The following is a 12,557-nucleotide window of genomic DNA, read 5'->3' as shown; positions in this document are numbered from 1 at the left end:
GCATTTCATTCTTCTGGTAGCAGGAAGGCACAGGCAACATACTCTGCCCCAAATGCCCACAACTATCATTCTTAAATTTCAACGATCAAAACTCTTACTCTTACCAGCCCTTATGCTATTTCAAGTAAAAATGTCTGTGCAGCTGCTCTACAGGAAGTTAGGTTCCTTCTACAATATCAAACCCCTAAAAGATGCTCAGGCTGAATTTTTAAGGTCAGTGCTCCACGCCCTGAGCTTTGTCTGTCATTTGCCCAACATCTTGAGGCAGGCATGGTGAAACTAAAGGCTAGAGTATGAATGGCTATGGTTAAATGCTGGCTAAAGCCGCCCAATTTCTTGTCCTTGGAGGTGGTTTGCAATCTGTGTGGAAGAAGATATCAATCCCGAGATAGCATTCTAGGGTTTTCTCCAGCTAGCCTCTGCTCTTTGGGATATGAAAAGGCTTGTCCTGTGTTGAGTTCTGGACGGTCTGATGGAGGAGGTACGTAGTGGGGCAGGGGGCATAGTTCAGGCAGCTGAATGTTCCAAAGAACCGAAGGGCTGTAAGATTGATGCATTTGAATGCTTTCTCTTCTGTGGTTGCAGAGGAGAGGTAATGAGATGATCCCATATATGGAATAGCTATGTCCACAAGGACTGGCCAGCCTGAGACTGCCAAGCACGTCCTTCAAAGTCTGCCACATAGAGACGTGTAATGCTTTTATCTCTCTGATATTGACAAGCCTGCCAGAGCATGCTGATGCGGTTGATGGATTACAATCCCTCTATAACGTGCAAAGCATTGTAGTTTATACGGCTCACCAGAAGCTGATTAAGTATAACCAGATTTTGTAAATTCTGAAATAACATTACATAGATGTTTATATTTTATAAATTAGAGCTAAATCAATACTGATTTTAAAATTAGTTTTAGATGTAGAGTTTATTAATGGTTATTATTACAATTTTTTAATATCTCTTTCAGCTTGTATTTTATTGCTTAGATAACAGCATTAGCATAACACTCACAGCTGTAATGTTTACAATATTATGTTAGTAATATTAAGTTTCAGTTACTGAAATGGTTGCACTTGTTATGTTTGTGTAATTTTATGAGTTTTTTGCTAGTCTGTGACTGAAATAAAAATCGTTACATTACTTTTAGTGCTGTCATTTTAGACAGACACACAGACACACAGACACACGATGCTTATTCCACTTTTTGACTTGACCAGTTTCTAAGGTAACATTCAGCATGGTAGAGTAGTGAGATTGCCCTAATATTAGATATACTGTTAATGAAAGCAAATCTCATTTATTTTGAAAAAGTATAGCTGCCCTTCTGAAAAAAATCTACCATGACTATTTTAAAGAATAAATTTAAAAATGATGGATATTAGAAACAATTAGGAAACACAAATCATAGGATCAAGAAAAGACAACAAGAAAGTGAGTCAATAAATATATAAGCACTATAAGGGTTCTCCATATGCAGCTGTTATACCAACCCAGCCTTGGCATGGTGCCACTATATCCCCATGATGTTGTCCTCTTTGGGCAATTTAACATATTATTCTTTCATCTTAGAGGATCTGAGGAATTACTGTCTAGGGCAGTCTGTCCGTACGGAGAAACTATGAGAGATTCAGGGAAGGAAACAAGGATGATCATGGAACTAAAAATTAAGTCCTGTGAAGAGAGATTGAAAGCGGGGTTAGAAGATGAGGAGGGATTTGATTTATGGAACTTTGTGAGATATTTTAGGCAAGAAGACATGATGTCCATCTGTAGTCTCCCGGCATCAATTTCTGAAACCTACCCTTGAGAAAGACTGCAACTACCAGAATCCAGATGGATTGGCTATACATCCATATTATCCAGTGGTCGATTGTATCAAACACTGTGGAGTAGATTGTCCCTAACAGACTGACCAAGGACATCTTGTTCTGCCAAGCCAGACTGAAATAAATTCAGATAAACAATATAATCCAGAAATACCTTTGCCATCACTTTGGGCATATGTACAATGAAAACATAATAATAGTACTGGTTTATGACATCATTCACCCCCTCCCAATTCAGGAAATAAAAATAGTCCTTAAGAAACACTAGACATCTGCTGAAACATCATTTTATCCAGCAACTGATGAAGTGAAACCTTGATTAAAGTGAAGATTTGCAGTGAAAAGGCTAAGAATGGGTTGGTCAAAGATTATCCCAGAATTAACCTTTAATACCAAACCACCTCAAAAGTTATTATGGAGTTCCATGATATTGAACCCAGAAGACCAAGGTAAGTTAGCATTCAAGCTGATGGCATCTTTTACTGTAGTATGAATTGTTCATGGGCTTATCCAGTGAATACCTGTAGAATACATTTGCATATGCATATGATATGTATACATATGTGAAAAGGGGCAGTGGAAAGAAATCAAATGGTGTATCGTGCTGGGAAAATCTGCCATCAAAGACCTATCTAAAGTTTTCAGAAGTAAAGACATCAGTTTAAAAACAAAGGTGTGTCTGACTCCCGCCATGGTCTTCTCAATTGCCACATATGCCTGTGAAAGTTGGACATTAAAAAAGGAAGATAGAAGAAGAATTGATGCATCCGAATTGTGGTGTTCGCAAAGATTACTGATAATACCGTGACTGCCAGAAGAACAAACAAATCCGTTTTAGAAGAAATACAACCAGAATGTTCCCTAGAGGTGAAGAAAACTAGGCTTAGACTCTCATACTTTGGGCACATCATCAGGAAAGACCAATCACTTGAAAAGGACATCATGTTTGGTAAAGTCGAGGGCCAGAGGAAAAGAAGAAGACCTTCCATGCAATAGATCGATACAGTTACAGCAACGATGGATGCAAACATTGGAACAGTCAGGCATGTGGCGCAAGACTGAACAGCATTTCGTTCTGTTATACATAGGGTCGCCATGAGTCATAAATGACTCGACAGCAACTAACAACAACAACAACAACAACAACAACAACAACAACTGAATATAAAGAAGTGGAGTTACAGGGAACACTTTTATTTAGGATATTTCTTTCCTTCCATTTCTTTCTTCAAAATAGACAACAAATGCCAACTTCCAATTCCTCTGCTCTCTGAGAGTCAATTGAAAGTGGGGTTCTCTCTTCATCCCTCTACAGTATTACTCTATTTTAGCCTTGTGCTAAACTGTAAGGGTCATTGTCTGAAGGTGCTGACAGTACTGTCAGCTGGGTAGTTTTGTGCTATTGAGCAATTCTGATAGATCTCTAGGGCAGCACTGTTGTGTCCTTCAGCAATTCAGTGAAACAAGAGCAGAGTGGCAGGCAATGAGGCTGAGCAGGAACCAGAGGGGAGAGTTATAATGCCCACATGAATCTGAAGTGGCCAATAAGCATTACTCCAATCCCAGTCACTACTGGTCACCTGAATTTGTCTTTGACACAACAGGTAAGTGGCAAAGCAGAACAGATTTTGCTCACCTTCTGGCAATCACTGGACACTGTCAGCCAAAGGAGGAAAACACCACTTGGAACCCGGTACAGCTGGAGATGGAATTATATGTGTCTCTCTCATTGGTTGTGGTGGAGATGAAGGGAAAGTGATGGCAGCATAATAGAAATAGGATGTTGCCAGGATGTGTTCCTACCATGACCAGGTGTAAGTGACTATTAAGTTATTTTTTCTATCTCTGATTTTAAGCTGAGGTGGCTACTAATTAGATTTAACAGCCTGACCTCTATACAAATTGGCTTGAAAGTAAATTCAAAGGGATTTACAGCCAAAAAAGAATTTTAATATTAAACACACGCTCAGCACTTTGGGGACCCAGCACTTTGTAGTACAATGATTAAAATATTGAAGTAGGACTAGAGAGAACCCCCCCCCCCTTTCAGGTTTTCTCACAGCCATAATGTTTATTAGGTGATTATCTTTCAGCCTAGCCTATTGCATGGAGTACTTATTTGGATGAAGTTAGGTAGCAGGGAGGGGGATCATCTATATCCCCTTTAGCTCTTGGAGAAAAGTTGAAATTTAAAAAAAAATTAGTATTACAAAACAGAAAATAGAAGTCAGAGGATAGGAGGAACAAATGTCCTGTTTTGCCTACACTGTTTTAAGACATGCACCCCATGGGTTGTACCTCTTATTTTTCATGTGTTTCTTTTAATGTTAACTTTTCTTATTTTTACTTTATAATTGTTGAACTGGTGATCAATGAACTTTTTCTTTTTAACTAAATGCATAGATGTATGTCATTTGGTTAAAAAAAGTGGCAGCTCCAGCTAATGGTATTGTAATTGGTAACCAAATTATTTATTTATTTATTTATTATTCAAATTTTGCTACTGCCCATCTCCCCCAAAAGAGGGACTCTGGGTGATTTACAATAAAATTAAAACCATAATAATAAACAATTAAAATCCTATACTTCAGCAGAGGACCGTTACCTTGTCGTGGTGCTGGAGCTTGAGCACCTCAATGATGCCATGAGCTAAACCGTGAAGGGCCACCCAAGACGGGAAGGTCATGACAGAGAGGTCAGACTAAATGCGATCCCTGGGGAAGGTAATGGCAACCCACCCCAGTATTCTTGCCGTGAAAACTAAATGGATCAGTACAACCAGAGATATGTCGGTATACCATCAGAAGGTGAGACCACCAGGTCGGAAGATGGTCAAAATGCTACTGGGGAGGAACAGAGGATGAGTTCAGCTAGCCCCAGACGTGATGACGCAGCTAGCTCAAAGCCGAAAGGACGGCTAGCGGCCGACGGTGCTGGTGGTGAACGGCGAATCCGATGTTCTAAGGATCAACACACCATTGGAACCTGGAATGTAAGATCTATGAGCCAGGGCAAATTGGATGTGGTTATTGGTGAGATGTCAAGATTAAAGATAGACATTTTGGGCGTCAGTGAACTGAAATGGACTGGAATGGGCCACTTCACATCAAATAACCACCAGATCTACTACTGTGGACAAGAGGACCACAGAAGAAATGGACTGGCCTTCATAATTAATAGTAAAGTGGCTAAAGCAGAGCTTGGATACAATCCAAAAAATTATAGAATGATCTCAATTCGAATTCGGGGCAAGCCATCTAACATCACAGTGATCCAAATATACGCCCCAACCACAAATGCTGAAGAAGCTGAAGTAGAGCAGTTCTATGAGGATCTGCAGCACCTACTGGACAAAACACCTAAAAGAGATGTTATTTTCATCACAGGAGATAGGAATGCTAAGGTGGGCAGTCAAATGACACCTGGAATTACAGGTAAGCATGGCCTGGGAGAACAAAACGAAGCAGGACATAGGCTGATAGAACTTTGCCAAGACAACTCACTCTGCATAACAAACACTCTCTTCCAACAACCTAAGAGATGGCTTTATACATGGACTTCACCAGATGGACAACACCGAAATCAGACTGACTACATCCTTTGCAGACAAAGGTGGCGGACATCTGTACAGTCGGTAAAAACAAGACCTGGAGCTGACTGTAGTTCAGATCACGAACTTCTTCTTGCACAATTTAGGACCAGACTAAAGAGATTAGGGAAGACCCACAGATCAGCTAGATATGAGCTCACTAATATTCCTAAGGAATATGCAGTGGAGGTGAAGAATAGATTTCAGGGAGTGGACTTAGTAGATAGGGTCCCGGAAGAACTCTGGACAGAAGCTCGCAGCATTGTTCAGGAGGCGGCAACAAAATACATCCCAAAGAAAGAGAAAACCAAGAAGGCAAAATGGCTGTCTGCTGAGACACTAGAAGTAGCCCAAGAAAGAAGGAAAGCAAAAGGCAACAGTGATAGGGGGAGATATGCCCAATTAAATGCAAAATTCCAGAGGTTAGCCAGAAGAGAGAAGGAATTATTTTTAAACAAGCAATGCGCGGAAGTGGAAGAAGACAATGGAATACGAAGGACAAGAGACCTCTTCCAGAAAATTAGAAACATTGGAGGTAAATTCCAGGCCAAAATGGGTATGATCAAAAACAAAGATGGCAAGGACCTAACAGAAGAAGCAGAGATCAAGAAAAGGTGGCAAGAATATACAGAAGACCTGTATAGGAAGGATAACAATATCGGGGATAGCTTTGATGGTGTGGTCAGTGAGCTAGAGCCAGACATCCTGAAGAGTGAGGTTGAGTGGGCCTTAAGAAGCATTGCTAATAAAAAGGCAGCAGGAGACGATGGCATCCCAGCTGAACTGTTCAAAATCTTGTGAGATGATGCTGTCAAGGTAATGCATGCTATATGCCAGCAAATTTGGAAAACACAAGAATGGCCATCAGATTGGAAAAAATCAACTTATATCCCCATACCAAAAAAGGAGAACACTAAAGATTGTTCAAACTATCGAACAGTGTCACTCATTTCACATGCCAGTAAGGTAATGCTCAAGATCCTGCAAGGTAGACGTCAGCAGTTCATGGAGCGAGAATTGCCAGATGTACAAGCTGGGTTTAGAAAAGGCAGAGGAACTAGAGACCAAATTGCCAATATCTGCTGGATAATGGAAAAAGCCAGGGAGTTTCAGAAAAACATCTATTTCTGTTTTATTGACTATTCTAAAGCCTTTGACTGTGTGGACCATAACAAATTGTGGCAAGTTCTTAGTGGTATGGGGATACCAAGTCATCTTGTCTGCCTCCTGAAGAATCTGTATAATGACCAATTAGCAACAGTAAGGACAGACCACGGAACAACGGACTGGTTTAAGATTGGGAAAGGAGTACGGCAGGGCTGTATACTCTCACCCTACCTATTCAACTTGTACGCAGAACACATCATGCGACAAGCTGGGCTTGAGGAATCCAGGGCTGGAGTTAAAATCTCTGGAAGAAACATTAACAATCTCAGATATGCAGATGATACCACTTTGATGGCTGAAAGTGAAGAGGAACTGAGGAGCCTTATGATGAAGGTGAAAGAAGAAAGTGCAAAAGCTGGCTTGCAGCTAAACCTCAACAAAACCAAGATTATGGCAACCAGCTTGATTGATAACTGGCAAATAGAGGGAGAAAACATAGAGGCAGTGAAAGACTTTGTATTCCTAGGTGCAAAGATTACTGCAGATGCTGACTGCAGTCAGGAAATCAGAAGATGCTTAATCCTTGGGAGAAGAGCAATGACAAATCTCGATAAAATAGTTAAGAGCAGAGACATCACACTGACAACAAAGGTCCGCATAGTTAAAGCAATGGTGTTCCCCATAGTAACATATGGCTGCGAGAGCTGGACCATAAGGAAGGCTGAGAGAAGGAAGATAGATGCTTTGGAACTGTGGTGTTGGAGGAAAATTCTGAGAGTGCCTTGGACTGCAAGAAGATCAAACCAGTCCATCCTCCAGGAAATAAAGCCAGACTGCTCACTTGAGGGAATGATATTAAAGGCAAAACTGAAATACTTTGGCCACATAATGAGAAGACAGGACACCCTGGAGAAGATGCTGATGCTAGGGAGAGTGGAGGGCAAAAGGAAGAGGGGCCGACCAAGGGCAAGGTGGATGGATGACATTCTAGAGGTGACGGACCCGTCCCTGGGGGAGCTGGGGGTGTTGACCGACAAGAAGCTCTGGCGTGGGCAGGTCCATGACGTCACAAAGAGTCGGAAGCGACTAAATGAATAAACAACAAAAAAAATCCTATAAAAATAAAACAATTTACAAATATAAAATACAATATCAATAAATGTAAAATCAATGCAGCATAATGATCCTGGTCTCAGACTGGGACTGGGGACATCCAGTTCAAGTCCTGTTTGCCACAGATATCACTGGATGAGTTTTAGGGTAGTCCCTATGTTTTGCTGGGTGGTTGTTGTGGGAATGAGATGAGGGAAGAGCTCTGTGTATGCAACTGCCTTTATGCAACAATAAATAAACAAATGGATGCTGTTCAGTAAGGAAGTAGCCCTGCTTCAACTACTTGTGATGGTTTCTCCATCCTCTGTGCTTCATTCCTTTTAGCGGCCAAGGCGGCTCAGCTCAGAATACCAAAGGACTCCTTCCACCAGGTACCGTGACCTTTGCCTGTTAGTTCTGAAATCCCCTGATATATGCCACAATACATACATGTGCTTTCACACACCAGTTTATACCTCATATCAAAGATGGTTTGTATAGGAGGACCTCATGGTGCAGCTCTTCTCTTTTCTGCCTTACTAGATTTTCAATATAAAATCAGAAGTAGAATCTGGGAAGGAAACAAAGAGGGGCTCATAGAACATTCTGTGAAAGAGGTTTGATAATTTCACATTAATCCTACATCTGGAAGCATCCCAGTAGACAGGTCCAGGAATGGATGGCTCACTTTGGAGGACTCTTGAGTTCTGCATGAAACCAGCAAATGACAATATATATTACCATACTGTATTTGGGCTGCAAATATCAAGATAATCTTTGTGGCTCAGGGCGGTAGGCGGCAGTATTGCAACCAAAACTCTCCCCATGACCCAGGTTCAATCCCAGTGGAAGCTGGATTCTCTCTCAGGTAGCCGGCTCAGGTCGACTCAGCCTTCCATCCTTCCGAGGTCAGTAAAATGAGCACCCAGCTTGCTGGGGAAGGTGACGACTGGGGAAGGCAATGGCAAACCACCCCGCTATAGTCAGCCAAGAAAATGTCGCAAAAGCAGCGTCCCCCCAAAGGGTCAGACATGACTCGGTGCTTGCAGAGGGGACCTTCCACCTTTCACAGTCAACTGTACATGGTGGTTTGCTACCATCTAGTGGTCATCAGGATTTTTGCGTCCCAGATATGGTAGCCCTTCCTAAAATCTATTACTGATCTATGTAAAAGTGCAAGATCACTCTCAACTCAGGTCCAAGCTCACCACATTTGAGCTCCATTGGAATGGTGAGCACAGTCTGTTAGCACATGCCAGTACAAAAATACCTACCCTTTGTTCCATTGAGGAGAACAGAAACACAGTACAATGTTATAGCAGGAACAGTACTCTTCCATGACTCCCAACAGTGATTGACCTACTGTGTGGACAGCAGCAACAGCAATAGCAGTAGCCCAGCAGGATTATACTCTACATTTAGAGTTCCTACTGCACTGCCATTCCCTGTCTTTATGTATGTGAGTGTGACTGTTCTGAAATATTGCAGGACTGATGTTTAATTTGAACTTCAAGTTCTGTTCTCCCATCCCTAGGATTTAACCCCAGTTCTTCAACAGTCTCTGATGATCAGAGGCATCACTCCCTCCCTCAGTATTCTGAGGTCAACCTCCTCATCCCGATGCCTTCTAGATGAGTTAGATTAATATTTCCAGTGTGCGGACTAGGAATTGTAGGTGTTGCAGTCTACCTTTGGAGAGCACCAAGCTACAGGTAGCTGTTCTAGAGCCTGTAAATCCTATTGGCAGCTCAGGATCTCTCTGGCTCTCAGTTGGCAACGTTTCACCCTCTGGTCCTTGCATGGGAAATATTTTAACAACTTGGAAAACTGTCGTTCTGTAGAAAGCAGGTCATACTGGGCAACCAACTTCACCTCCATCCAAAACTAGGGTGGGCGGTGTGTGTGTGAGAGAGAGAGTGAGTGAGACAGACTTGGGATTTTCGAAGCCAGCTTACTTTTTTACTGGGTTCAAGTTTTGCTAACTACAGCCAGGGGCTCAAAAGTGGCTCAGGGGTCCAGAGAAAGTACCCATAATATCTGCCAAATATGAGAATTCACCTTTGTTACCAAATATATGTTTACAAGGCTTTCAAAAATCCATTCTTCATTTTCTTTGCCAAGCTTTCTTGATTAGAGCAGCCTAATTTAGGAAGAAAAATTCATTTTGCATTTTAATGGAGCTCGTTTTAATTGCTTTAAATTAATTGGCTTTAATTGCTTTAATTTTTAATTGTTACTGTGCATCTTAAAATGGACATTTGTAAGTTGCTTAGAACAAGGAATATATAAATGGTGTAATAAAATAAGATTGAAGAAGTTGCTCCTGTTAAATGATTGGGAGCTAGCAATCCTTCCAGACCTTCTGCAGATCATCTAGGGATCTCATAATGGATTCCAATCTCCCTTCTACCAACAGCTGACCTAAAATTGTCTAGATAAGCTTGGCCATTCTGTGACGACTGTATTACTCAGCTTACCACTGAATTTGATTTGTACGTGGAAAGTAGGAATCTCTTTAATGGAGCATAGCAAACAATATAGTGAAAAGGTTGCAAATAAAGGTTCCCACGCTTTCTCCAAGTTAAACAGCCAATGAACTTAACCCCCTCCCCCTTCTTCAGTATGCAGCCCCCCCTTTTCGTGCCAGTCAGTTCAGTTCTGTGCAGATGTCTCCAGCGGCTTGGCAGCTTGACCTTGGATGCCAGAGATAGTCCAAACAAGATGCTTTCACACTCCTGGCATGTCCCTCTCCCACTTTTTCTGACCTGCAAGTCCTGACACATGTTGACTTCATTCATGCATGTGAATCTGATCAGATGTTCTGGGAATGTTTGATCTGGGAGCATGAAACATCCATGAAGCAACAGCAACAACTTGGTGTAGAACATGATTAACTTTATCCTGCATTTTCCCACAAATCACACTTGGCATTACCCTTCTGAGAAAAGTTCAACTGCAATTCATGAAGCAACAAACCTAAGCAACATGTACATTATTTCCAGGATACCACTCCAGCAATAGGGAGTGGCGTTGTAATTAAATGAAATGAAAGAAACTAAATATTAAGCCTGGATGAGAATTTGGGTGTAAGGATTCTGAGACAGATTACCAGTCTTTAAAATAAAGGTAAAGTTTCTTTTGAGGAGAGCTCAGCTCTGGTGATTTTATGGATACGTCCATGAAATTTTCTTGGCAATAATATGGATACACTTTACCATTGCTCTCTAGCTTGTTTGTTTGTTTACCTTCCCGGCTAGCTTACAACCCTAGACTTTCCTGCTAGTCTCGTATCCAAGAACCAGCCAGATCCAGCCCTGCTCAGCCTTCTGAAATCAGCCATGGTGGTCCAGGAGTGCTGGGACAACCACACTGTTTAGTGGACAACCAATAGGTTTCCGACAACAAGAGCTCTGTGCTTTGTGCCTGATGCAGCTTGTGTGACTTTCATTTTTGTCTCCATCTAGGTAACTTCTGAAACTTACCCACCTAGTCCTTTCAAATATAGAACCAGAGTCTACTCATTTGATCCTGACCGCATCCAACCCACCATTGTAGAGCAACCTGATCCAGCTAGCTTGAAGAAGCAGTGCCCATATCGAAAGAAACTGGAAAAGGCTAAATCCAAGTCTAGGAGGAAAAAGTAAGGGATAGGGTGCTGAGTTTCTGTTACTAGTAGGCAGGCAAGACAAGTTATAGTTATTATTATTTTTAATAATAAAGCTTTCCATTAACATTTGCCCCCTGCAATGCAAAGAGGGCTGATTGTGCTGGGCTGATGTTACCCTTTGGTAAGCTGACCACTTGCTTAGGATCATGATATTAGGATCATGAGATAAGATATCGTGATACCAGAGTCGCTCTTTGAGTGAGATGGGCGGTGACTAAATTTAAAATATAAATAAAAAATTATATTCCTCGCCCAAACTGAAACAGCACACACAATGGATGGTGCAGCAATATAATTTTCAACCGTTTTGGTTTGGTCTTTTGAAGTATGTCTAACCTTCAGAAAATATCCTGTTTTAAATAATGGAAACAATTACTCTGAAGAGGAAATTAAAGTTGTCCTTTAAATGCACTGGCTGGATATAAGGGGTGTGTTGTACTCCCAGCACCTTTGAAAGGTGTCCGGTTGGGGAAAGCAGCTTCAGATAATGCTACATCCCATTTTTCCAGGTTGCTCAGCTAAGCAGCACATTTTTACTTTTACTTGGAAGCATTACATACATACATACATACATATATATTTGTCCCAAATTTTGAACCAGAAGTAGCATACTTCTCTAGAATCCAGTAAGTGGTGCTACAGGGCATATTACAAAGACCAGTTTTTTTTTAACAGAGACCTCAGGCTATTGTCCCGTTTCAGGAATTAATAACCTATCTTTTCAGGTATGTAGATTGAGCTGTCTGTGCAAGATCCACCCCACTGATTTCATCCATGTTTGTATTCAAAGGGCCTCTTGGTCTTGAATAACAATGGGCTGCTCAAATGCTGATCATATAATATGCTGCCGATGTAGCACTTCCACCACCGTTTCCATTGTTTCTCAGGACGTGAGAGGTCAGGATAACGTAAGGACAATACAGTTAGGATAAATTTATTCATCATCACTTGATCTTCAGTTGACAACAGGACGCTTTCTCACGAAGCTTAGTACAATATTTGTCACGAGAAAAGCAGCTTAAGCATCTGCCAACACATGGCACTAAGAGAAGAATCCCATTTTCAAGTTTGGCAGGCTGGGGTGGGTGGGATGAGGGTGGTCCCTGTTCTACAGGAAGGAAGTCAAACATTCTGCTCCTGTCAGGGAAAATATTGAGCCAGTGGATCTGTTCGTCTAGTGGAAATACAACCAGGTGGTTTAAAATGGAATCATGTGGCTGGAGAGAAGCACACATGTGGAATTTTACACCAATCTTGGTCCTGATGAAAATAACTTTAC

At 41.5% G+C, this 12,557-nt stretch overlaps 1 protein-coding gene across 1 annotated transcript in view; it reads left to right on the top strand.

Moving 5' to 3' along the window:
- The first annotated feature begins 2,017 nt into the window (after positions 1-2,017).
- The window catches only part of HEATR9 (HEAT repeat containing 9), a 41,867-nt gene continuing 31,327 nt past the window's right edge, over positions 2,018-12,557 (top strand). The window contains exons 1-4 of the mRNA XM_063293207.1: positions 2,018-2,272; positions 4,628-4,630; positions 7,957-8,003; positions 11,076-11,251. Of these exons, the coding sequence (XP_063149277.1) occupies positions 2,176-2,272; positions 4,628-4,630; positions 7,957-8,003; positions 11,076-11,251 (323 nt within the window). The 5' untranslated portion in view covers positions 2,018-2,175. The remainder of the gene's footprint in view (positions 2,273-4,627; positions 4,631-7,956; positions 8,004-11,075; positions 11,252-12,557) is intronic.

Source organism: Candoia aspera, chromosome 2, assembly GCF_035149785.1.
Source record: "Candoia aspera isolate rCanAsp1 chromosome 2, rCanAsp1.hap2, whole genome shotgun sequence".
Classification (NCBI taxonomy): Eukaryota; Metazoa; Chordata; class Lepidosauria; order Squamata; family Boidae; genus Candoia; species Candoia aspera.
Note: the sequence above shows the minus strand (reverse complement) of the source record. Positions and strands in the feature narration are given on the sequence as shown.